Raw genomic sequence first — 27,775 nt, forward strand, 5'->3', positions numbered from 1 at the left:
CTCCCTCTTTGAGTTGTTCCCTCCCTCTGTTTCTGATGTTTCTGCTTTTAACTCATTGCTTCTTTTTCAGCTTTTGGGGTTTTGTCTTATGTTTGTTACAGTATAGGTGGTTCCTACATCTTCTGTACAATTTATTTTAGCTCTGATAATGTTTATGAACCAGTTGTCTGGTAATCTGCATAGATATAGAAGAATCATTGAAGGAATATTTAGATTCTCCATCCCACAAACAAGATAAAACATTGTCTAACCTTCAAATTTCATCTCCATTTGGTATCATTAATAGCATCAATACATGTTAAGAAATACTTATTACATAAAGAAATATCTGCGATCTGAGAGTAGACTGAATTTCCTGGTTCCTGAGGTCCAGAGCGTCCTCCACTGTAGCCCTAATATGTCATGTGATGGTCTTGAAGTCTTCCTTTAAGATCAAAATGTTTGCTGTCAATAACTAGCAAATTTGAGCCATCCTTGCCTGTATTTCTGCTGGTCAAAAGAGTGCTACGATCCCCATTTGTAAACAGAGCAGTGGGCCCACAAATCTCAGAGTCCTTGATTTAATATTTTTAGATAAGCTTTTCAAATGATTTGATATTTTTTGATTAACTTAAAAATTATGAATAATTGCTATAAATATAATATGTTGATATTTTTTATAAATTGATTTTTCTTATATATAATATATTTTTAATGATATATTTTTCATATGTTAATTTTTTTTTTTATTATTTTAAAGTGTATCCAAAAATGTTAAATCGAGGTCGTAATCCCCATATTAATATTTAATAATACCGTTCATGCTATCTCCTATGCTTACTTGTTTTTTTTATTGAGCATTGTGATCGTAAAGGGTTATTTGTACAGGTAACAGCTGAAAATTGAGTTTTCTTGTTGGTTGAATTGTTTACTATGGTGGGAAAATAAAACAAATCACAGACAGCCGAGAAGAGCACAAATCATTTAGACATCATATGTGTACATATTGTTATTGTTAAAAGGACACATTCCAAAAGAGTTCTAGAATGTACGATACATTTTGCTCCCCAGCGGAAGAATGACACAACACTATTGCCTCCCGCAGGTGAATTTGTTGTTAGCATTTTCGACTCCAAATTAATACACTTCATGTTTGGTGCCAGCTGTGTCTCAGCTTCCTACGACTGTGTAAACTGGCTGCACAGTAATACATAGCCGAGTCTGTGATGTTCACTGCTCCATTCCTTTTTAGCGTAGATTTCTCATCACTTGGACGAGTCATTGTCCAGGTTTCTTTAAATTCTTCTTCTGGCTTGGCATCATTCTCTGTTAGCGACATTGCAATTAGCACCAAGCCTTCTCCTGGTTCCTGCCGGTACCAGTACATATAGTAGCTGCCGGTGCCATCATGCGTACAGGACATTTCTTCCATACTGCCTCCAACAGTCAGCAATGTAAAGGCTTTATTCTGAGTCACGGTCACCGCGTGAGACAGACCTGGGGACAGTGCAGACAGAAGGAAAATGGTTACTTTCGTGCAACTACAAGTCACATAGACATATGTCATCTCAAATACAAAATATTCGCCCCTGTTATACTCAGTGTGATTGTACATTTACAATTTAAACTTGATCAGATTCATATTTCGATTTCTGAACACTGTGAAGTTCATAGGTTGGAGAAATGCACTGCACACATTCTTGACTATAAATGGTTAGCTTCCTGAGCTTTGCTCTGGATTTAGAGATCTTAAACAATATGCCATGAAACTCCATCTTAAGTTGGAGAAATTAGTAGTTTGTAGAAATCAATTGAATGGACACTGGATCTTAAACAGTTAATTCTCCCAGATGTTCCATGGATTCAGTCAGAATCATGGATCTTACATGAGAAAATGTTCAGGAGGAATATGACACGAAGCAGTCTCTTCATCTCAATGTATCTCTGTAAATAGAAGATCAATGTCTCCATGTCTGCATTCTGTCCCCAAAATCCCCAGTTACATCTAGAGCATAATCAGTCAAATTGCCTCTTTATTAATACCTTCAAGGTGGTGGGGGAGGGGGTTGGTTAACTTCCTCCTGGTGTGTGCTGTCTGTGATGACAGGTTTTCTTCTGATAAGTATCTCTCTATTCCCCAGTAGCTTTCACTTCCTCTCCAGATCTCCTCCTGAGCAGACTGAAACATGTATCCATCTACATCAGGAGTGGTCAGACTTGGGTTGACCTCGTTGGAAGTCACCTTAACAAGATCAAACATTTATTCAGCGTGGTGCTAACTTCCCATCTGTGAAATATGTTGGTGCTCGATAAATAATAACTGCCCCTACTTCCCTGCATCCCTACACTCTCCGATATGTACAATCATGGTCACACCTTCCCTGTATACATATAGACATATGCACTTGCTCCCATCTGAATGCAGGCATTTGCCCACTCTCCCTTATATACAGATATACATACCTTCATTCTCACATATACATTAGTTTAAGATTCATTGTAATAAAACCTTTATGTATTTATAATGATATTATATTATTTATACTGCATACATTTATTTCAAAGCTTTACTAAAAGAACAATTCTATTTTCTAATTGAGGCGTGAGAACAGCTTTCAGACACAAATAGTTAGTTACCTGTGTTTTCTTTTCGTTTTTGCATGTTCTGTCACAAATGTTTATGAATCGAACCGTGAGTTATTGTGAGTTGAAGACCCAAATACAAAAACTAGATTCGAAGAGCGAAGGTGGAAAAATCTCAAAATAGTTGTTATTCTGTGCTAAATTACACAATTTGGTTTTCATTATTTTGTGAGTAAAGTTCATTGTGTGTGAACTTAGCATTCTACTTATGAGTAGTACACGTGCATGCTTGTATATGTGTCTGTATATGTGTGTGAATTCATGTTTCCACTTTTGACTAGTACAAGTATCTATGAATTTAGGTGGGTATTTATGTGCAGAGCCATGGTTTGGTCATGTATCTGTGTATTTTTGTGTTAGGGCGGTGTTATCGTGTTGATGTGTCAAGTACGCATATTTTAGTGTGAGTGTAGGAGTGAATTTGAGCACTGTCAGTGTGAATAAATGTGGGTATTTGTGTGAAGTCTGGGATATTCTCTAACATTTGTAAAACAAAAATGCAAGTAATTTGTTCATATCATTTGCTCTAAGCTTCATATCATATATGCCTCATCTTAATTACTATACTCTTCTATGTATGCACTTCTACGTCAAATTGATAGTTTTGTGGATATTCCTTTTTTCTCTGTCCATGAGTGTTGATACCATTTAAAGCACACCCAATTATATAGTTAAATCTATTCTCCTTTTATAATTGAATTTCTAGTCAGTAGGTGTCTATTTTGTGTTTTGGTTACAATCATGGACAGGCAGGATGATAACTTTTGATCTAAACATTATCCCTCAAGTTAATTAGAAGTTAGTGAATGTGTAACCTTATGGGTGTTCTCTTGCACAATAAAGCCTGGATGAGTCTCTCATAAATGGTTACTTTATACTGCTAATCTGTGACCGTCTTTCCCTACCGGACTTAATATATAAGTTCCATCCAATTAGTTCACTTTCTTAATTCCAAGACTTGAGATCCCCCCTCTCTAGGGATCTCGGGTGATATTTTGTTTACTTTCAATTCACAATTTGTATGTAGATGGTGTTTTTCTTTTAAGGTGCTGTGATTTAAGACATTTAAATCTGTTTAATATTTTCTCTGTGATTCTCGCTTGGACTTTGTTATAAGTCGAAAATGTTGTTTAAAATACCAGCAGAATATTCCCACTTTCTTAGTATCGAAGTAGCTAAAAGAGAATGAAAGAGCAGTGCCCCCTGCTGGTGAAATTGCTCATTTCACTTTCTTCTCCACCACTAACTCCTAAGCATTATGTTTTGTGCCAGCTGTGTCTCAGCTTCCTATGACTGTGTAAACTGGCTGCACAGTAATACATGGCAGAGTCTGTGATGTTCACTGCCCCATTCCTTTTTAGAGTAGATTTCTCATTACTTGGCCGAGTCATTGTCCATGTTTTCTTAAAATCGTTTTCTGAGTTGGCATCATTATTTGCCACCGACATTGCAATTAGCACCAAGCCTTCTCCGGATTTCTGCCGGTACCAGTACATATTGTAGCTGCCGGTGCCATCATGCGTACAGGACATTTCTTCCATACTGCCTCCAACAGTCAGCAATGTAAAGGCTTTATTCTGAGTCACGGTCACAGCGTGAGACAGACCTGGGGACAGTGCAGACAGAAGGAAAATGGTTACTTTCTTGCAACTACAAGTCACATGGACACATTTCATCTGAAATACAAAAATATTTACCCCTGTTATACTCAATGTAATTGTACAGACATTTAAAATTTAAACTTGATCTTATTCCTATTTCGATTTCTGAACACTATAAAGTTCATAGGTTGGAGAAATGCATTGCCCAAACTCTTGACTATAAATGGTTAGTTTCCCGAACTTTGCTCCGGATTTAGAGGGATCGTAAACAATGTGCCATGAAACTCTATCTTTAGTTGGAGAAATTAGAAGTTTGTAGGAATCAATTGCATGGACCCTGGATCTTAAATAGTTCATTCTCCCAGATGTTCCATGGATTCAGTCAGACCATAGACGATATTCTGTGTGTCTCAATCTTACATAAGAAAATGTTCAGGAGGAAGATCACACAAAGTAGTCTCTTCATCTCAATGTTTCTCTGTAAAAAGAAGATCAATGTCTCTTACATTCTGTCCCCAAAATTCCCAGTTACATCTAGAATACAATGAGTCAAACTGTCTCTTTATTAATACCTTCAAGGTGGTGGGGGAGGGGGTTGGTTTGACTTCCTCCTGGTATGTTTGCTGTCTGAAATGACAGATTTTTTTTCTTGATAAGTATCTCCCTGTCACTTTCCCAGTAACTTTCACTTCCTCTCCAGATCTCCTCGTGAGCAGACTGACACATGTATCCATCTACAGCAGGAGTGGTCAGACTTTAGTGACGTGCGATTGACCTCGTTGGAAGTCATCTTAACAAGATCTACCATTTATTCAGCACGGTGCTAACTTCCCATTGTATGCTCTGTGAAATATATTGGTGCTCAATAAATAATAACTGCCCCTACCTACCTGCAACCCACACTCTGTGATACATGTAATCCTACTGGCATGCCCATATTATCCAATATATACAGATAGGCACAACCTCCTTCTCACATTTACATGGTTTTAAGATTCATTTTAGGAAGAAGATTATTTGTATAGAACATTATTATATTATTGAAAATGTATAGATTTTTTTTAAAAAAAGTTTTATTAACCCCTTAAGGACACAACTTCTGGAATAAAAGGGAATCATGACGGAATATATCCGTCATCTGTCCTTAAGGGGTTAAAACAACAATTCTATCTTCTAATTGTGGTCTGTGTATAGTTATTTGGTGCTAAGTTCCACAATTTAGTTGTCACTATTTTGTGAGTAAAGCATCTCTGTGTGTAAACTCAGCATTTTACTTATGAATTCAGGTTTCTACATTTAACTAGTACAGGTATCTATGAATTTAGGTGTGTTTTTATGTGCAGGGTCATGGTTCGTGCACGCAGTAGTGTATATAGGTCAGTGTTGTGTTGCTGGTATGTCAAGTACGCATAGCTTAGTGTGAGTGTAGGAGTTTATTTGAACAGTGTCAGTGTGTGTGAATGTTTCTATGTACAGTTGTAATCAAAATGATTTAACCGCCAGGTTGAATAATTTGTTTTTGTTTACTTTCAATTCACAATTTGTATATAAATGCTGTGTTACTTTTAACATGCTGTGATTTAAGACATAAATCTGTTTAATAAACTCTGTAATTCTCACATTGACTTTGTTATTTGTAAAAAAGTTTAGTTTTAAAAAACAGCGGAATGTTCCCACTTTCTTAGTATCGAAGAACCTAAATGAGAATGAGAGAACAGTGCCCCCTTCTGGTGAAATTTGTCTTTTCACATTCTTCGTATAGCAATAAATCCTAAGCTTCATGTTTTGTGCCAGCTGTGTCTCACTTTCCTATGGCTGTGTAGCTGGCTGCACAGTAATACATAGCAGAGTCATAGATGTTCACTGTTCCATTCCGTTTTAGTGTAGATTTTGCATTACTTGGCCGAGTCATCGTCCACTTTTCCTTAAAATCTTTTTCTGAGCTGGTATCATTCTCTAATGCTGACATTGCAATAAGCACCAAGCCTTCTCCTGGTTTCTGGTGGTACCAGTACATATAGTAGCTCTCGGTTGCATCATGCATACAGGACATTTCTTCCATACTGCTTCCATCATGCAGCAATATAAAGGCTTTGTTCTGAGTTACGGTTACAGCGTGGGACAGACCTGGGGATAGAAACATAGAAACATAGAATGTGACGGCAGATAAGAACCATTCGGCCCATCGAAAATGGTTACTCTCTTGCAACTACAAGTCACGTAGATATATGTCATCTCAAATACACAATATTTACCCCTGTTATACTTAGTGTGATTGTACAGACATTTAAAGTTTAAACTTGATCGTATTCCTATTTTGATTTCTAAACACTTTGAAGATCCATACTTTGGAGAAATGCACTGCACAAACTATAAACGGTTTGTTTCCCCGGCCTTGCTCTGGATTAGTATTTTGTAGGAATGAATTGCATCAACCAAGGATATTAAACCGTTAATTTGCCCAGTTGTGCCCTGGATTCAGAGAGACGATATCCAGTGTGCCTCAATCTTACATGAGAAAATGGTCACGAGAAAGATCACATGAAGCAGTCTCTTCATTTCAATGTCTCTGTGTAAAAAGAAAATAAATGACTTTTACATTCAGTCTAAATTCCCAATGACAACATTAGAACATAATCAGTCAAACTGTCTCTTTATTATTACCTTCAAGGTGGTGGGGGAGGGGGTTGGTTTAACTTCCTCCTGGTGTTTGCTGTAAATGATGACAGGTTTTCTTCTGATAAGTATCTCTCTGTCGCTTTCCCAGTAACTTTCACTTCCTCTCCAGATCTCCTCCTGCGTAGACTGACAAATGTATCCATCTATAGCAGGAGTGGCCAGACTTTGGTGACGTGAGGTCGACCTCGTTGGAAGTCATCTTAACAAGTGCTAACATTTAATCTGCATGGTGCTAACTTCTGCGAAATATGTTGGTGCTCGATAAATAACTGCCCTTACTTACCTGGATCCCCACACTCTCCGATATATACAATCATACTGGCATCCTCACACTCTCCGATATGTACAAGCATACTCTCACCCTCTCTCAATATACATATAGACATATGCACTTGCTCACATCTAAATTAAGGCACATGCACACTTTCCCATATATGTATAGCCACCCTCCTTCTGCTGGCTGGGGCTGTTGGGAGTTAGGTGCTTGCTCCTCTCCTGGTCTGCCCCCTCACAGTCCCCCCCTCCTTCCGTGCAGCTTAGATTGTGTAAACTGGAAGAAAGTGACTGGCTGTCACTTCTTCCCAGCACTCCCTGCAGATAAGAAGAGACCTAGTTGCAGTGTTAAAGTGCCTCTGTGCATTACTGTACCCCTCATGGCACATGTCCATTGGGTGGCCCTAACAACATGGACCACCCGATGGACCCATTCAACCTGCAGTTCCCAACCTGTGCGGTGCAGCTACATGGGCACAGGCAGTAGTGTGGTGGTGCTTACCTTATCCAGGGTCTGGCCGGGGTCCTCTTCTGAGTGGGCCGAGTGCACTGACTGCAATGAGCATTCACGCGGCCCGCCTGGAACTAGGAACGTGGCTCGCTTCACAAGCGCGATCTTAAAGGGGCCACAAGTGGATTCAGTCTCCCATTGGCCCACGTCGTTCCAGCACCCCCACACATGCACGTTTTGTGGGCGTAGGCATGACGTGGACCAATCAAATGTTAATTAAAGGATATTTGAACTTCGCTAGCCCTATCCACTTTGCCCTATCATGGTTTCTGTTTCAGTACCCTTCAGTGCGTTCCTTGATCTTTTGTGTTTGTTCTGGTATTAACCTTGGCTTTGTTCCTGACTCAGAGTTTATCTTTAACTCTTTCCTGTCTAGTTTGCCCGTCTGACTGATTACCGTGTACCTGACTCTTGCTAGTTCTAGTTTACGCTGTCTCTCCATTACCCTGACCATGTCTTGTCTCTGATTACGCTTTATCTCTGTCTGACGTTTAGTCCGGCCTTTCGAAGGCCCGGTAATACATTATATCCTAGTCTTTACCTTGCAATCACAAACTCTGCGTTTTGGGGTATTACAGCGTGACAAGTAGAACTTCCATTACCGAATATTTTTTGCGTACCACCAGGGAAACAGGAGTGTAGCCCTGGGGGTACGAGTGCCACGGATTACCCCTGTAATAGAGGGACACCTCATTTAGAGGAACACTCTATTGTATAAATGTGTGTTGTATTTAAAGATCAAGAATAATTATTACCAGAGTTCTCTTTTCCAAAATAGTAGACATCCCCATTAATAAGTAAGGCATTCAATAAATAAATATGTAGTAATTGGTGAGTGAACATTTCTCTCTGGTAGGTAAAAACTTACCACTGGTGGATATGCTATGACTTGTAGTGGCAGGTAACATTCTGGCTAGTATCACAGTATTTAGAATTTTAAGCCCTATATCTATATATATATATATATATATATATATATATATATATATATATTAACATGGCTTAGATTTTGTAGGACTATACTATTAGCTTGGCCTTAAAAGTTACTTGAACTGCAAGCCATAGCACATACAATAGGGGTAGTTTTTTAGTCACCAGAGATAAATGTTCACTCGCCAATTGTTAGTGAAAATGTAAATATATTTATATATATATATATATGTCATTCTCACATGGATCCTGTTATATTTAAATGTTTAGTTTAAAATAGCAGCTGGATGTTCCTTTATTCACAGTATCAAAGAAGCCAAAATGCACACAGCGTATTTTGAAGAAGGAGAGAGCAGTGCCCCCTGCTGGGGAATTTGCTATTTTCACATTCTGCACCAGCTTCACAAACTCCTAAGTTTTATGTTTTGTGCCAGCTGTGTCTCAGTTTGCTATAGCTGTGTCACTCGCTGCACAATAATACACAGCAGAGTCCGTGATGTTTACTGCCCCATTCCGTTTTAACGTAGATTTCTGATTGCTTGGCCGAGTCATTGTCCACGTTTCCTTAAAATCTTTTTCTAAGCTGGCATCATTCTCTGCTATTGACATTGCAATAAGCACCAAGCCTTCTCCTGGTTTCTGCTGGTACCAGTACATACGATAGGTGCCGGTTGCATCATGCGTACAGGACATTTCATCCATACTTCTTCCAACACTCAGCAATATAAAGGCTTTGTCCTGAGTCACAGTAACAGCATGGGACAGACCTGGGGACAGTGGAGACAGAAGAAAAATTATTACCGGTACTTTAAAGTAAGTGTTGTTCACACTGAAACCCATCTAATTTCTCTGTCTCAACTCTCTATCTAGCTTGCAAACCAGATAACCATGAAATACCCGGTATTAATTGATAGACATGTTAACGTGACTTTGTTCCCTCCTCTGTGAATATCTATTTATGAACATAATGTGAACTCTTTTATATCCATAGGTTGGAGAAATATTCTGCACACCACCTAGAACACACAGGGTTACGTTGCCTACCTCTTCCCTGGGTTTAGAGAGACTATATAGAAGACAATAATCCTCAAGTCACCATCTTACATGAAAAAACCTTCAGGAGGAAGGTCACACGGAGCAGCCTCTTCATCTCAATGTCTCTTTGCAAAAAGAATATAAATTTCTCTTACATTACGTCCACAGAATGTGAAACTGTCTCTATATTAACACCTTCTGGGGGTTGGTTGGTCTAACTCTTCCTGGTGTTTACTGTCTGTGATGACAGATTTTTCTCCTGATAAATATCTGAATGTCTTCTGAACTCTTTCACTTCCTCTTGAGATCTTGAACGGGTACCAACTGACATATGTATCCATCTACTGTCTCCTCCCTAGTGATTGATTCCATCATAATTTGAAGTAGTCTAATTATCTCTTGCCGTTCTGGGGATGACTTTATGTTAGTATACTGCAGATTTAGCTAGCATATTTGGCTATTGTTTCTGAGAATCCAGGTTAGAATCGTCTATAACCCCCTTCTTTCCTTAATAGCCTCCTGGATAGGAAAGCTTTTAGTTTGCTCATCTAAACAGCCGGACTGGGTGTACCATCCATATTTTCAGTACCGCCTAGGTAGCTTCATTATTATTATTTTTTTAATATCTATACCTTTAGAATACATTTAGGTAGTGTATGTGGTTTGATTGCTACATTTATTATTAAGCTTATTTTTGGAACTTTAAGACTTTATAGATGGGACCTATACTTTTTTCAGGGGGGATTCCCTGCTTTCTCGCCTGACTAGGTTTCAGAGTTTGACCTTAGATACATGTGGTCTAAAATACAAACAAGAATATATACCGAAGGTGTGCCTATTATATTTTGAGGATTTTAAGCATTACATATTGTGTTACCGTATGCAGTTATACTAGGAGATTTTTCCAGTACCACCATATTGAGAGTGATTTATCCTACCCTCATATGTATGTCAACTATGGCTACCCTAGTAACCTAACCTTCCTAAGGGCATCACCAGTTTCCAAGAAATAGGAGGCTGGCTTAGTTTGGCTATCTTATATTTTAAACCTTATATTTCTCAATTAGCAGAGAGAGACTATCTGAATTTAACGCCTAGATTTTCCCTGATGTATGTGGTCTGAACTACTAACAAGACTATATACCGAAGGTGTACCTATTTACATTTTGAGGATTTTAAGGATTACATATTGGGTCACCGTGTGCAGTAATACTGGGGGATTTATTTAGTATCATCACATCGCAATTGACTTTATCCTACCCTTGTATGTATATCAGATACGGCTACCCTAGTAACCCAACCTCTAAGAAATAGTGAGTGGTCTTAGTCTATCTATCTTCAATGCTACATCTTATACCTTTCAACTAGTAGAGAGAGACGGTCTGAATTTTACTCCAGCTATTTATTTCGAGTTGAATATGTACAGGTTGTAACGTTCTGAGCTCCTAGGATTCCACTTTGTGGATCCCCTTACTATTTAGATAAACCACAGTTTATCGCTAGTTACTAACTTCATACCCCTAATTAGAGGCCACTTGGCTATTATTATTTTGACGGTATAGGCCAATTTATTATCATTGCCCTATAGCCACTTACATATATACATGCAAGAGTTTATTTAGGCTGCATCGAGCCTTTCCTTTTTAATTTCACTAGCACATTTGTGTGTTCCACCATTATTATTATTATCTTTTCACTTTTATATAATTCTTTTGTTTTGGGGAGGGGGGGGGGGTTAGAGATGTCCAATGACATTTTAAAATAAGACTTAATAAAGATATGTTTGATTTTATGCTACACCTTATATTGTGTGCCCCTTGAGTCACCCTTATCGTTGTGGGTATTCCTGGGTGGATTTTTAGAGGAACGGCAGACTGCCCTTTACTCTTTTAATCCACTGAGGCTTTCTCTTCTTTATAATTAACTAACTCAGGATTTATGACCTCTACTACCCACATAGTCCTTTTGTATTGCGGACTTTGGGGTCAAGTTGCAGTTGACCCCTAAATAGGTATATACGTTGTAATGCCCTTAAATATACCCATTAAAGGGCATTACAGTCTATGCCGTCACCACCTGTACGCTGATGACACCCAGATATATCTCTCCTCCCCTGCCGTCCTGCAACGTGTCACTGCTTGCCTCTCTTCCATCTCTGACTGGATGTCCTCCCACTTTCTGAAACTCAATCTCTCTAAAACTGAGCTCCTTGTCTTTCCTCCTCCTAATACTGATCCTCCTCTTCCGCTCTCCCTTCAAGTTAGTGGTATCCACATAGGTCCATCCTTGCAAGCGCGCTGTCTTGGCATCATACTTGATTCTGGCCTCAACTTTGAGCCTCACATCCGGTATGTTGCCAAATCCTGTAGATTCCATCCCGCATCCACCCCCTTTTTAACGCAAGATGCTTCCAAGGAGCTTGTCCTTACTATAGTAATTTCCTGCATGGATTATTGTAACCCTCTCCTAATTGGTCTTCCCAAAATCCGTATTGCCCTACTACAGTCTGTAATGAATGCTGCTGCCAGACTGATTTTCCTCTCTAGTCGGTCCTCTCACACCTCAACCCTCTGTCAGTCCTTACATTGGCTTCCTGTATCCTATAGGTGTCAATTAAAAGTGCTAACCCATACCTATAAAGCATTTACAAATTCTAGTCCCTCATATCACTTTACAGATCCATAGGTATGCCCCTTCTCGGTCTCTCCGCTCTGACCGTTACATTCTCCTGTCCACTGCTCCGTACGGCCAACTTACGTGTGCAGGACTCGTGGGTGGCTCCCTTCCTATGGAATAGCCTGCCTACCACCATCAGACTCTCCCCTAGTCTTCAATCATTTAAGAAGTGCCTTAAAACCCATCTCTTCAGGAAAGCTTATGACCTCCCAGAGTAACCTCTACGTCTATTGCTATTTCCTTTTCTAGAGAAGCCATAGAGAAGTCTTAAAGGTGCCACAGGTATGAGAACGAACAGAACATAGACATAGATCTTCAGCAGAGTGTAGGGCCTTGGATGGGACATACTTGTATATCAGTGAGGATAGGTAGGTATGAGCAGCATTATGAATTTTAAATTGAGCCCTATATTTTACAGGAAGCCAATGTTAGGACTAATGACTGACATAGGGGGAGGGATAGGAGGTGCAGGCAGACAGGAAGATGAGCCTTGCAGCCACATTCATTATAGATTTAATGGGGCCAGCTGGGAACTGAGAAGTGGATTGAAGTAGTCAAGGCGAGGTACTTTGGTCGCATCCAGCTTTAGATAAAGGCAGATGTGAGCTATGTTTTTAAAATAGAAATGGCAGAATTTGTCAAGTGACAACTTGAGGGACAAAGGAGAAGTTGGAGTCAAAAAGAACACCTAGGTTCCGAGCCTGCAAGGTAGACCTGATGCTAGTGCCATTGACTTGGAGGGAAACAGACACGTGAGTAGCAACACTTGACGGAGGAAAGACGAGAATCTCTGTTTTGGATAGTTTAAGTTTATGAAAAAGAGCAACCGGAGGAACGGTGAGCGATCAGGAGAGGACAGATAGATTTGCCTTCAATCCACAACGAAATAATATACATATGGTGGTAATGTGGTTAGGTTCCATTAAGGTGAGCTGATATTTTATTTTTTGGTAATTTTCTTTGATAAGTTTAGTAAAAGGAATGTTAAACTGTGCCCCATTACTCTGTAAAATGTAAAAAAAAAAAAATAATTATTCATATTATTTCTGTTGAGTAAATCAAATCTAAGATGTTCACATTCCTAAAATATATGCAGGAATTACAATCCAAGACAATAAAAGGTACCAACACTTCTATTAGACAGCAAATATAAAAAAAAATCAGTAGATTAAAAGCTATGCATCCACTTTAAACAGTTAGGCGAAGATGCAGTCTAAAGCACCCTCTACAGAACAACTGAGTAGTTGACCTTCTTCGTGCCAACTCTGCAGTTAGATTTTGTGCCAGCTGCTTCCTTGAGGTTTCATTCTGTGGCACTCGATGCACAGAAATACACAGCCGAGTTCTGTATTCCGGCAGATTCAAGGTGTAGAACTGAATTCTCAATGTCATTTCTCTCTAGCTCCCAGCCTGATTGAAAGTCTGGTTCCATTGTCTGCTTTTTATCAGCTTCCGTTGACCAGGTCATAAGCTTTAGTCCTTCTCCTGGTTTCTGTTGGTACCAGAACATGTTTACATTGTTGGCATCTTGGCTACAAGTCATATTTGCTGGTGATCCCTCCATCACTAACAGAAAATTCGGAGTCTGTGTGACGACCACTCCCTGGCATACACCTTAGAAGATCAGGACAAGAGAAAGAATTAGAACCAAAATAAATACAAATGTGTCAAATATTAACACTACCGGAATGTCTAACAACCATCCTACATGGTGGCCAATAATGATATCCAGATAAAGAATCTTGCTAATGATCTGCTGCATATCCAGTAATATTAAGAATTCTTATAACCGTAGAGTGATAATGTCCTGGGTTAGCCTTACTTGGGAGGAAGCTCAGGATAAGGACAACTGTCCTCATCTTTCCAGCCATGGATGGAACTCTCACTGGTAGACCAACATGATCTGTAAGGGGATCAGATTTATGAACAAATGTACAGCATACGGTCCGCTATTTTCCCTCTCGTTCTCTTCAATATCTTATATTTGATCAGCCCTCCTCCCTCTGTGAATGTACCTCCTCCCTCTCTGAGTGTGTCTCCTCTCTCTCTGAGTGTATATCATCTCTCTCTCTCTGAGTGCTCTGACGCCAGAGGTTTCTACTCTTGTCCATCAGTTCTCTCTTCCTTTTTGGTTTGCATCTGGTCACAATTATATGTGTCTCCTTTGTCTTCCTCTACGACTGACTTGATTCTAATGTCTAGCAATTGACAGATCATCATAACATGAACTAAAAAACCTGCAAATTATTCAGTCATAATGTATCTGCCTGTTTTTTAATGAGCGGGGTTTTTTTTTTTACCACGTTTCCTTCCACTTTTACCGTATCTCATTAGAAAGCTACAATCAAATGATGTTGTCCTATAAATTCCATAATTTGGTAACATAGTGATATTGGCCAAAAACATGACTTTAATGGCAATAAGACAGACACCCACTAGATGCCCTTCCTCCTTAAAGGGACACTCCACTGCCTAAATACTAAAATAAAAATCACTATTCAGTAGATATATCCCAAATGAAAACTTGCATGCATTTAATTATGCATTTATGCCTAAAAAGAACTTGCAAAAACTGTAGATTTCTGCAGCCTTTGCAAGCCCTACTCTTCGAACCCCGCCCAGACTTTATATGGCTGTCCAATCACAGCTCAATGAGAAGTCTTTGCAAGGCAGATGCTTTGGGCAATTGCTGCCTTTTGAGTTTAGTGCAAATAAGCTAACCAAACCAGGAAGTAACTGGATTTGTGTATGCTTCAAAGGCTAGGGGGTTGTAACCAGGTTAATTTATAATAATGTCAGTTTCTATTAAAATCTGCACTTTTTCCAAATCGAAAAAAAAGAAGAAATTTTTCACACATAAAGCTTTTCAGCAAGCTAAAGTGCTTTAAGGGTCTGGAGCGTCCCCTTAAAGGAACACTATAGTCACCTAAATTACTTTAGCTAAATAAAGCAGTTTGAGTGTATAGATCATTCCCCTGCAATTTCACTGCTCAATTCACTGTCATTTAGGAGTTAAATCACTTTGTTTCTGTTTATGCAGCCCTAGCCACACCTCCCCTGGCTAAGATTGACAGAGCCTGCATGAAAAAAACTGGTTTCACTTTTAAACAGATGTAATTTACCTTAAATAATTGTATATCAAACTCTAAATTGAACTTTAATCACATGCAGGAGGCTCTTGCAGGGTCTAGCAAGCTATTAACATAGCGGGGGATAAGACAATCTTAATTAAACAGAACTTGCAATAAAGAAAGCCTAAATAGGGCTCTCTTTACAGGAAGTGTTTATGGAAGGCTGTGCAAGTCACATGTGACTAGGGTTCATAAACAAAGGGATTTAACTCCTAAATGGCAGGGGATTGAGCAGTGAGGCTGCAGGGGCATGTTCTATACACCAAAACTGCTTCATTAAGCTAAAGTTGTTCAGGTGACTGTAGTGTCCCTTTAAGATCTTAGATTATCAAAGGGCTTCACATTCTGCGTGATCAATCACAGCCTGAAATGTTGAATGGGGCTAATGCTTCCCCTAGCAAAGCATTGGGTTTAGTGCTAAACTATGAGAAGGAGTGCCGCACATTTGCCATAGGTCGTTGATGCCTGAATTAGACCAGAGATCACCAAGTACAATGATCCCATCAGTTGTAGTGAAGTCTGTCTGTCACGGTGCGGCATTACATGTAAGTCTTATGTTTTGTTTTACATTTTGCTACAAAGAAATTAACTAGAAATGAAAACATCTAATTTGAAAATAAGTTTATTTATTTTAAAAGTTGTTCCTTTACCCATTTAAGGGCATTACAGTCCTTGCCATCATGCAGGGCAGGGCTTTAATGTCCATTGATGGGATAGACCATCACGCAGCAAGAGCACCAGTGCGGCTAAATCTCTGTGGGCACCAGGGGACCCTAGTTATCATCCAATATCTGAGGGTTCCCTGTATTAGCTGGAGAAACAATTAGTGGCCCCAGACCTACAATTGAGCTGGGTGCAGTGCTCAATTCTAGGGTATCAAAAGAAACTAATATTTCTCCTTTGTAAAATGATATGTACTAGGTGCACTTAAATATAAAAAGATAAAATGTGGTAAAATAAACGCATGGCAAAAGTTCCATAAAGTCCTTGGTCACAATCACATAGCACATCAAAGAACCTTGGTCCTTATGGGGTTAATTTTGCACTAAACTGTTACCAGAACAGATGAAACAATACATCTGGAGTATCACATAAATGTGCATTGTCTTTACACATCAAGAGTACTGCACCTTTGATGAGATGATAAACTGTAAACCCACTTTTTTAATTATGTCAAAGCTTCCACTACCTAGTGCTGTTTGTTTCTCTAAATAAAATGAGGGGTTTATTCACTAGATTGTAATGAATTAAAAACCAAATTGAAGGTAGACAGACACAAAGTAAAACGGGGGCTCCCCCCGAATCTGAGACGCACAGGCAACCTCCCAAACGACCAACCCATCACTTAGAATCGCAAGCTGCAGATGGGGAGATACTCCTTAGGGCGACAGACCCAAAACGGGGTACCGGGAATTAGACAATCAGGGGCTACCATATATATAGCACCCCAAGTAGCGCTGTTCACCTAAGTGATAACCCTCTAAGGCTACGGAAGAAGCTAGGAGAGTGTACCAGCGACAGCGTACCGAACGCAGACAGCTAGAAACACACAGTCTAAACTAGATAGAGCTCAAGGCGGCAATCGCCGCAAAGGCCCGGGATTCCGGCCTAGATCCGTAAGAGCACTCTATAACCGCAGAAACTGGCCTATATAGTTTGAGGGTCCAATTAAAATAAACTATTGATGGGATAATACTGCTGCTGGCACAAAACCTTGTAAGCACACAGTTGTTTTTCCAGACTAATTGTACTTTACCTGACTGACTATTGTTACATCTTCTTTTGAATAATCTAATAAATAAAGATTGTCAAAAAAAAAAAAAAATGGACAATTTAGGCCACAATAGACATGCTGTGCTATAATTGTTTTGGAGATTATTTAACCCCTTAACGACAAGTGACGGACGAGGTCCGTCACTCAGGGACGCGGCGATCGCGGGGTTAATGGTGCTCCGGTCTGCCTCTGTATTAGAGCGAGCACATGTGCTGTGTATACTCACCTCCGCCTCCCTGCACTTCCGGGTTCACTGTGAAGTGCAGGGAGCCGGATCTTCAGTGATCCTGCCCCCTGTCAAAAAAAAATAAAGTAAAATTAAAATCCCACCCCCCTTTACCCAGTTTAATAAAAAATGAACCCCTTCCCTGCCAATTGATCACTGACTACAGTGATCAATTGGCAGGGATTACATTTTACTATGATCTGATTTTTTTTTTAACCCCTGAAGGTTAATTCTTTTTTTTTTTTTACCCTCAGGGGTTAAATTTATTTTATTAATTAATTAGAATATTTTAAAATTATAAATTTAGCTAGCTGGGGAGGGTGGAAGTTAGTGGGGAATTGGGGGATTTAGTGTTAGGCTAACTAGGGGTTAACGTTAAAAAAAGTTTTAAAATAAGCTTTAAAAAGTTAAAAAATTAAGTTAAAAAAAGTTTTAATAACGTTTAAGTAAAAAAAAAACCTTTACCCAGTCCAAATAAAAATTAACCCCTTCCCTGCCCGTCGATCACTGCCTACAGTGATCAAAATACAGATCACAGTATTATACTGCGATCTAATCTTTTTTAACCCCTGACAATTAACTTGTATTTATTTTTTAACCCTCAGGGGTTCAATTTATTTAATTAACTAATTTAAATATTGTATAATTAAATATTTTGCTAGCTGGGGTGGGTGGGAGTTATGGGAAAATGGGGAATTTACTGTTAGTGCTGCTTACTGCTAGTTAGGGGTTAACGGTAAAAAAAAAAAGCTTAGAAAAATGTTAAATCTGTAAAAAAAATTTTAAGAAAGTTTAGGAAACTTTAAAAAAATTAATAAGCAAAACAAAAGTTACAAAAATAGTTTAAAAAAGTAAGAAAAGTTTTAAAAATATAAAAAATAAATTTCAAAACACTCATTACCACTACACCTGGAACAAACTAGAGAAAAAATTATCCCACGCCAAGGTTCAAAATATGCTTTTGAATTACCCCAGGGTGTATTCTTTAATACATAGTATGTGTTTGTGGGGAAGTTTCAATAACCAACCATCTAAACTACTCCAAAATAGAACATGGACACAGCGTAAAAATTCAAAGTTAGAAAAAAACGGAATGGCTGCGTCTCAAATGTGCCCCTTCAACATCCACATATACCTGGCAAAGGTACATACGGGGGTATTGCTGTACTCAGACCACATAGCTGAGCAACATATGAAGTATTATACAGTCATAGCACACATAAGGTTTGCAAAATATACTGTGCAAACTCACTTTGTGTGTCAAAAAGGCAGAAAATATGCTTATTACCACTACACTTTGTACAAGCTAGCGGAAAAATGATCCCACGCTAAGCTTCAAAATATGCCTTTTGAAATACCCTGGGATGTCTTCTTTAAGAAATGGTATGACTTTATGGGGTATTTGGATCATATAGCCTGGTAAAATACTCTAAAATGGGACATGGGCACAGCGTAAAAATTTTAAGTTTGAAAACAAATGGAATGGCTGTGTCCCAAATGTGCCCCTCCGATTTCCACATATACCTGGCAAAGGTACATACGGGGGTATTTTTGTACTCAGCAGACATAGCTGAGCAACATATGAAGTAATATACAGTGGTAGTACACATAAGGTTTGCAAAATATACTGTGCAAACTCACTTTGTGTGTCAAAAAGGCAGAAAAAACGCTTATTACCACTACACTTGGTACAAGCTAGCGGAAAAATGATCCCACGCTAAGGTTTCAAAATATGCCTTTTGAAATACCCTGGGGTGTCTACTTTAAGAAATGATAGGCCTTTGTGGGGTAGTTTGAATTTAAAACCTGCGAAGATGCTTGGAAATTGCACATAGGCCCAGCGTCAAAATTCAAAGTTCGGTAAAAACTGATATGGCTTGGTCTCCTATATGGCACTGTAGCTTCACAAAATAGTGCCAAAGACATTCATTGGGGATGTCTTTTTACTCATAAGACTTAGTTGAGCATAATTTGGGGGTTTTGAACTTAGTGGCACATACGAAATATACAAAATGCCCAGCAAAAATGCAATCCGTATGTAAAAAAATGCCCACAATTATTTTTTACCACATACTTTGGCATATATTGGTGACAAAATGGGGGCATGTTAAGGCACAATATGCACCATATGAGATACCCTGAGTGTCTACTTTTACAAATGGTAGGCCTTTGTGGGGTTTTTTTGAACAGTCAAACTGTTACAATACCCCAAATGGAAGCATAGGCTCATTAAATACGTCTCTCAAAATTCTACTGTGAATACTGAAAAGGACAGGTCTCCTGTATGGCACTGTAGCTTCACGAAATAGTGCCAAAGACATACAATGGGGTTGTCCTTTTACTCAGAAGACTTAGCTGAGCATAATTTGGGGGGTTTGAACTTAGTGGCACATATGAAATATACAAAATGCCCAGCAAAAATGCAATCCGTATGTAAAAAATGCACAAAATAATTTTTTACCACATACTTTGGCATATATTGGTGAAAAAATGGGGGCATGTTAAGGCACAATATGCACCTTATGAGATACCCTGGAGTGTCTACATTTACAAATGGTAGGCCATTGTGTTTTTTTTTTTTTGAACAGTCAAACTACTATAATACCCCAAATGGAAGCATAGGCTCATTAAATCCGTCTCTCAAAATTTGACTGTGAATACTGAAAAGGACAGGTCTCCTATATGGCACTTTAGCTTCACAAAATAGTGCCAAAGACATACAATGGGGGTGTCATTTTACTCAGCAGATGTAACTGAACGCAAAATAAAACTTTGTACAGGAATAGCAGACACCAACTTTACAAAATACACATCAGAAGTTCTTTGTTATAAGTTTGTGTGCCAAAACCCCCAAAAAACACAATTTTACTCCAATATTTAGCAGAGGTTGGCGGTGAAATGGCTACGTAGAAAGTGTCAAAACAACCTTAGGTAAATAGCCTGTGGTGCCTGGCGGCTTTTTGCGTATTAGCCGCGAGGCAAACAAGGCATTTGCCTTGGGCGGCATTTTCCAGGGGGCGGCAAAAAAAGCCGCCCCCAAACGCCCAGGGCAAATGCCTTGTTAGCCTTGCGGCTAACTGACATGCCGTCTGGGCGGGTGGGCGGTCGGTCTGCTGGGCAGTGCTGGCGGGCGGGCGGCCGGCGAGGGAGCACTTCCTCTGAGCTGTCTGCTCAGTTCCCTTGCGCGCCGCACAGTGAGGCTGGGAGACAGAATATGACGTCATATTCCGGCTCCGCCTCCCAGCCTCATTGTGCGGCGCGCGAGGGAGCTGAGCAGACAGCTCAGAGGAAGTGCTCCCTCGCCTGCCGCCCGCCCGCCAGCACTGCCCAGCAGCCACTGGACCACCAGGGAGAAATAGGACCCCCCCCCCAGCATTCCCAAAGGTAAGGAGGCTGGGGGGGGTAAATTTAAAAAAAAAAGTGTTAAATATGTGAGTGAGTGAGTATGTGTGTATGTCTGTTAGTGTGTGTGTGTGAATGTCTGTTAGTGTGTGTGAATGTTAGTGTGTGTCTGTCTGTGTGTGTGTGTGTGTCTGTCTGTCTGTCTGTCTGTTAGTGTGTGTGTGTGTGTGTGTCTGTGTGTGTATGTCTGTTAGTGTGTGTGAATGTCAGTGTGTGTGTCTGTTAGTGTGTGTGTGAATGTCTGTTAGTGTGTGTGTGTGTGTGAATGTCTGTTAGTGTGTGTGTGTGTGTGAATGTCTGTTAGTGTGTGTGTGTGTGTGTGTGAATGTCTGTTAGTGTGTCTGTGTATGTCTGTTAGTGTGTGTGAATGTCTGTTAGTTTGTCTGGGTATGTCTGTTAGTTTGTGTGTGTGAATGTCTGTTAGTGTGTGTGTGTGTGTGTGTGTGTGTGTGTGTGTGTGTGTGTGTGTGTGTGTGTGTGTGTGTGTGTGAATGTCTGTTAGTGTGTGTGTGTGTGAATGTCTGTTAGTGTGTCTGTGTATGTCTGTTAGTGTGTGTGTGTGAATGTCTGTTAGTGTGTCTGTGTATGTCTGTTAGTGTGTGTGTATGTCTGTTAGTGTGTGTCTGTTAGTGTGTATGTCTGTTAGTGTGTGTCTGTTAGTGTGTATGTCTGTTAGTGTGTATGTCTGTTAGTGTGTATGTCTGTTAGTGTGTGTGTCTGTTAGTGCGTGTGTGTGTGTGTCTGTTAGTGTGAGTGTGTGTGTGTATCTGCTAGTGAGTGTGTGTCTGTTAGAGAGTGTGAGTGTGTCTGTAAGTGTGTGTGTGTTTCTGTTAGCGAGTGTGTGTTTCTGTTAGCTAGTGTATGCGTATCTGTAAGGGAATGTGTGTGTGTGTATTTAGAAGGCTGGGCGGGGGAAGGGTGGGGGTGGTGTGGGAGGGGGGAAGGGTTGGATGGGGGTGGCACGGGCGGGAGGGGGGCGCCTGAGTTTTGTCCTGCCTAGGGCAGCACAAAGCCAGGATACACCACTGCTGTGGTGTCTACTATATATAAATATATACTTTTGTGTGGCAATTTTGTTTTCTTTTATGGCTATTAAGCTTACAAGACAAACATACCAAATTCTAAAATCGCTCCACATTTAAAGTTTATTTTACTCCTTGTGCTTTGTGACCTGTAACTACCAAAAAAAACTTTTAATCCCAGACACATTATATATTCTGTAAATCAGAACAACTAAATGAATTTATTTTTTTGCATTTTTCTTTATTTTTTTATAATAAATACGCATTTATGAAGCTATATGTTACATCAAATTAAAGCCCTTTCTGTCCTTTTAAAAACGGTATATAATATGTGTCGGTGCAATAAATTAGTAAAATGTAAATTGCAGTTGAACGCAAACAGCAAAAAATGCAAAAAATGCCGTTGTCATTAAGTGAAAGACAAGCTTCTGAAGCTCTGTCCTTAAGGGGTTAAAGATCGGTGTTTTGTGTTTTTAGTCTCTACATTTTGCAGTTTCATGTGGATCTGATTTTAATTGTTTGTTTGTTTTTTGTTTTTGTTTTTTGGTTTGTGATAATTCTCTAAAATTCTTTCTTCCATAAAACAATAGATTACAAGACTATAAAAGGTACTCAATGTCTATTGGACTGCAAATACAATTACAATAGATTGAAAACTGTATACACATTTTGTGGAAAATGTATCACTAGAGCAATTGAGATGTTGCAATTTTTCGTGCTATCTCTGCACAGTGAGATTTAATGCCAGCTGCCTCCCTTAGGTTTCATTCTGTGGGATGTTGCACAGAAATACACAGCCGAGTCCTGCGTTTTGGCTGAGATGAGTTGTAGAACGGAATTCTTGATGTCATTTCTCTTTTGCTCCCAGTCTAATTCAAAGCCTGGTTCCATTGTCTGCTGTTTATTACCCTCCACTGACTGGACCATAAGCTTTAGTCCTTCTCCTGGTTTCTGTTGGTACCAGAGCATGTTTACATAGTCAGTATCTTGGCTACAAGTCATATTTGCTGGCGATCCCTCCTTCACGAACAGCAACGTCGGTGTCTGAGTGACGACCACTCCCTGACACACACCTACAGGAGATTACAGGATCAGGAAAAAGAAAGAATTAGCACCTCAATAAATATAAACCTGTCAAATACTAACGCCAAAGTCAAAGATATCTGCAGCTGAAAATCATCTCTTCTATTCGGTGATCAATAATTATAGTAAACAAAGTCCTTCACTGGGAATCTATTGCATATTGAAAAATAAAATTATAGATCCTTATAAACGCAGACTGATAATGTCCTGGGGTCAGGCTCACATGGAAATATGCTCAGAATGAGGAGTACAGTCAAAGATGCTCGTCTCATTTCACCAGACATGGATCGTACTCTCACTGCTTCACCAACATCATCTGTAATGGAGGAGATATCAGCTTTATGGACAAATATATTAATCATTCATTTCCTTCTAATCCTCCTTCACGACTTGTAATTTGAGTATCCGTCCTCCCTAGTTGAGTATTTGTCCTCCCTCTTTTTGTATTCTTCCCCCCTCTTTGCGTACCCCTCCTCCTTCTCTGAGTGCATAACCCTGATTCTAGTGGTTGCTCTCTTGTTTATTGATTTGCATCTTGTGACAGTCATAGTGTCTCTGTTTCCTGTTTCCTGTTTTCCTGTAGGCACTATAACCATTTCATCTCACTAAGCTGGTTATGGTGCCTTGTTAAATCAATGTTAAACCATTTTTAAGCAGTTTTACACTGAATGAGGGTCCCTGACTGCCCACAGTTGGGCCCCACGGACTAGGAAGTATGGCTAGGAATACCAATTCATTCCAGCTATGGACATGGTGATGGGCAGAAAGCAGTCAGCTGACACTCAACCAATTACCGTCACCCATTACTAATCAGGCAAATGCTACCTGATTAACCCAAGCAGAACAGAGCAGGAATTTACTCTATTTACTCAAATCTAATGTGCACCTTTTTTGGAAAATAAAGTTACCAAAATTTGAATGCGCGTTAGATTCGATGATGCATTACATACGGGGAACAATGAGAAATTTTCCTGGCGAATTCACACAGGCGAATTGAAACTGGTAAATACAAACAGGCGCATTCACACACGCGAATGTCATTATACAGAGGCAAATTTTGTTCCTGAAAGAGAGCTTAAGAAAGATTAGACTTAACATGTAACACTAGAATTAAAATACCATCACTGTTACTATGGTATATGGCAATACACATTTTCATTGTAGCACAGTGTTGTATAGTAATATCTTCTTGTATAAATGTGCATTACGTTTGCCAGCAAAAACCTTTTTTTAAAAAAAATTGAGGTGCGCATTAGATTTAAGCAAATATGGTATATTAATATATAGTAATGTAAAAAATATTAAAAATATTATGTAAATATTATATAAAAATATATATTTATTATTTTTACATCTCCCCCTTTTTTCCCTCTACTGCACACTTCTCACTTGATTTGTTAATAAAATCAACATTTAGTGACTGTTTTCTAGCCATCAATCAGCTGTTTGTTTTTGTTTTTTGGTGCCATGGGCAGGATTCCAAATCATAAATCAAAATAAACATGTTCGGCCTTGTTTGATTTGTCATTCGGGTACATTTTGGCTCGGAGTTCAGATAGTCGACCAATATGCCAATCGGCCTAAATTCAGACAAATGGCAGTTTGGACGTAAATAAATCTCCAAGTCTAGTTGTTTCTAATCATTGTAGTCCAAGTCTAGTCATTTCTACAGGTAAAAGCATACACATTCAGTGAGGAGACTATAAGTATAATGGGATATAGGCCTATTTGAGCTACCTGACCTCATCTTTTAATATGTATAGATATGCAATTGCTCACACAAAAAAACAGCTATTCAATAATGCTATACTAAATGTAAAAGCTATATTTTAATATATTATATTATAACTGGGGGTATTGTACTCCTCTCATTCCCCCCCACTAGAATATCATTGAGGATATGTCCCCACTACCCTGTCCTCCTGTCCTTGACTTGCACCTGGCCAGCCCTGTCCCCACTTGACCCTTAGGGAAGCAAACCACACCGTTAGGTATACACAGAGCTGCAGAATCAGCCTCCCTCTCACACAAATAATACAAACAGCCCACACACAAACACACACAGTCACTACAAGCACAACACCACTGACTATCCACAGACACACCCACAACCCCACAAGCACACACAAAGTCACATATCATCCACACACACAGTTCCACAAGCAGCCCCCAATGCACAGCCCACATTCATAGGTATCATACACAATACCACAAACTACTCATGAACATATACAATATAACAGCCCACATACACACAAATACAATGCTACAAAGCAACTGCAGCACCGATATTACAAGCAGAACAGGGCAACATATACACCTCAATTATGAAAAAAACAGGGCCGGCACGCCAAGGGGCTTTAAGATCTTGTGTTAGCATAGTACTATTAAAATGTAGCCTACCCATGTCCTACATGAATGTACATTTATATGCATTGTCCTAGTCAATTCCCCATGACTTGTAAAAACTCTCCAACTCAGTTTGGCTATATTTACCTAAACCTGCAATCTGTTTTTTAATTCACTACAATTGAGTATTTAGTGAATAATCCTTAATTGCTCATGGATCAGTACCACCGATGGAGAATATATATATATATATATCTTCTATTATTGCAGTCAATGAGTAGAGCAACAGCTCCCCCTGCAGATCTTACTCAGAAGTGTCTCCACTTATTTTTCTATGTCGGAGACAGTAGATGTAATGGTCCTGCTTTAATGTGTGATACTGTGTACTAACTGCACAAAAATACACTGCCGAGTCATCCACCTCCAGGTTACTTATCTTCAGGCTGGATTCGAGGATTATTGGCCTTTCTATGTTCCATTTGGTTTTCATTTTATCATCCTCTAATTGAAAGCTCTTCTCGCCAGGCGAGTAACCCATGGAGATCATCCCTTCTTTCCCTTTCTGTAGATACCAAAATAAAGTTATATAGCTGGGATCATTGTAGGTGCACTTGATTGTGGCTTCGTTACCAGACTCAAAAATGAAGAATGTATCCTGTGTAACTTCCACCTGTCCTCCCTGGCAGCAGCCTGCAAGAGAGAAATTAAAATACAACATATTTAGTATTTACATCAGAAAAATAAAACAACACCTACTGCTGGTGTCAAACTGGAACTTTATATCTGACAATCTTTGCATTCTGCTATCTTCTCTCCATTAACCATATATCTCACAGTGCCTCGGTATGGAGATACTTTTAATTAAAAAAAAAATATTACCAATCTCTATATCTGAGTGGATACAATGTTTTTTTTTTTTTTTATTGTGCCGTGTCACTAATTAATTCCATGATTTAATATTTTGGGATGCGCCTTTCAACTTATTTGATATTTTTGGATAAACTTTTAAAATGGTATTTTGAAAAGTATTTTCATATTTTGATATTTGACATACTGATATATTTTTTTTTAATGTAATTATATAAATCACTTGAATAGTTTATACAACAATATTAAACAACCCAAGCCCAAGCTAGAAATTAAAATAATATAAAAAAAAAAAAAAAATAATCTTGAATATTTCCCCTTAGCACTGGAGCACCCACAGCTGAACATAATTGTATCTCTGATATTATTTAGGGATTCAAACTCTTATTTCAGACGTACATAGGAGAAAGCAGTGGACTAGGAAAATCTGCAGTGACCTGCTCATTGCTAACATGTTACCATCTACTGCCAGAGACGTGAAAACGGATAATCTTTTTTCTAAAAGTTTTTTCTCTTGCTTCCGTTTCATCTCACACAGGAAATAATTTTAGTGCTTTTAGATTAGAATCAGACGCACCTGCCTCTATTCTGTGAGGTCCTCGTTGCTATGCCATATGTATATTGAACAAATATGGATTTGTTAGTTATAGATAATAATATTAAATATATAAATCCACACCTCTTTATCCTATGGTTGGATATGAAAATGAAAGTGAAAGTGATCGCAACAATTTTAATACATAGCCCTCGGTGTTTTTATTTATCCTCTTCTTTGCAATGTATGGCCTAAATTTGCCTTTCGATGTCACTTGCTAAAGTTTTAATATAATATAAAAGAAAACGGAACATAGTGGGAAGAAAAGGTTAACCTGTAAGGTATGGGTAATATATTCAATGTGTGAATTCCCAAAAATGGCAGTTCCCTTTTAAAGACATAGGGCTCACTTTCATGACTGTCACAATTATTTATCAAGCTGTCATTAAAGAGACATTATAGTTATAGGCACCTAGACCACTTCAGCTCATTGAGGTCTGGGTGCAGTGCCCTTGTCCCTTTAACTCTGCAAGTGCAATTATTGCAGTTATTGAGAAATGCAATACATACCTTGCAGGGTTAACTCCACCCCTGGTGGCTGTCTACCAGACAGCCACTATAGCCACTTCTGGGTACTTATCGGACTTTTGGTCGCTTTGCATGAGGACATCCAGCGTCAGCTAAAACCCTATAGGAAAGCGTTGATTCAATGCCTTCCTACGGGGAGTCCTAATGCAATCGCAGCGCTCGCCAAGCTGGCGCGTTAGGTCCCCCTCGCCAGCTGGAGTCCGTAGAGGAGGAGCCTGATCAAGCACCAAGGGGCATCGACGCTGGAATCAGGTTAGTGACAAAAGGGTTTCTAACACTTTCAGAACAGGGAAGGGAGTCACAAGGGGGGGGCAGAGTGTATTATAGTGCTGGGAATACAAGTTTTTATTCCTTGCACTATAGTTTCTCTTTAAGTACTAGAACTGAGCAGCCCACAAATCTTCTAGTCTTTACGTCATTGGAAATGCAGGTTAGGAGCTCCTAGAGAGATTTAGCAGGTATCTGGGAAGA

At 39.2% G+C, this 27,775-nt stretch overlaps 6 gene segments (V, D, J or C); all 6 read right to left on the reverse strand.

The window, feature by feature from the left end:
- Positions 1-1,002: 1,002 nt before the first annotated feature.
- LOC134575345 (T cell receptor alpha variable 5-like) lies at positions 1,003-1,941 on the reverse strand. The segment is given in 2 exon segments: positions 1,003-1,476; positions 1,866-1,941. Coding segments are annotated over 2 exon segments (396 nt in total).
- Positions 1,942-3,914: 1,973 nt separating this feature from the next.
- LOC134574959 (T cell receptor alpha variable 9-2-like) lies at positions 3,915-6,926 on the reverse strand. The segment is given in 4 exon segments: positions 3,915-4,228; positions 6,029-6,350; positions 6,737-6,790; positions 6,888-6,926. Coding segments are annotated over 3 exon segments (402 nt in total).
- Positions 6,927-9,057: 2,131 nt separating this feature from the next.
- Positions 9,058-9,798, reverse strand: LOC134574712 (T cell receptor alpha variable 9-2-like). The segment is given in 2 exon segments: positions 9,058-9,383; positions 9,721-9,798. Coding segments are annotated over 2 exon segments (372 nt in total).
- Positions 9,799-13,630: 3,832 nt separating this feature from the next.
- On the reverse strand, positions 13,631-14,309 carry LOC134574713 (T cell receptor beta variable 6-1-like). The segment is given in 2 exon segments: positions 13,631-13,941; positions 14,150-14,309. Coding segments are annotated over 2 exon segments (360 nt in total).
- Positions 14,310-22,620: 8,311 nt separating this feature from the next.
- Positions 22,621-23,347, reverse strand: LOC134574715 (T cell receptor beta variable 6-5-like). The segment is given in 2 exon segments: positions 22,621-22,955; positions 23,189-23,347. Coding segments are annotated over 2 exon segments (474 nt in total).
- A 2,271-nt stretch (positions 23,348-25,618) lies between these two features.
- LOC134574716 (T cell receptor alpha variable 5-like) lies at positions 25,619-26,710 on the reverse strand. The segment is given in 2 exon segments: positions 25,619-26,004; positions 26,581-26,710. Coding segments are annotated over 2 exon segments (516 nt in total).
- Positions 26,711-27,775: the final 1,065 nt, after the last annotated feature.

This window comes from Pelobates fuscus, chromosome 10, assembly GCF_036172605.1.
Source record: "Pelobates fuscus isolate aPelFus1 chromosome 10, aPelFus1.pri, whole genome shotgun sequence".
NCBI lineage: Eukaryota > Metazoa > Chordata > Amphibia > Anura > Pelobatidae > Pelobates > Pelobates fuscus.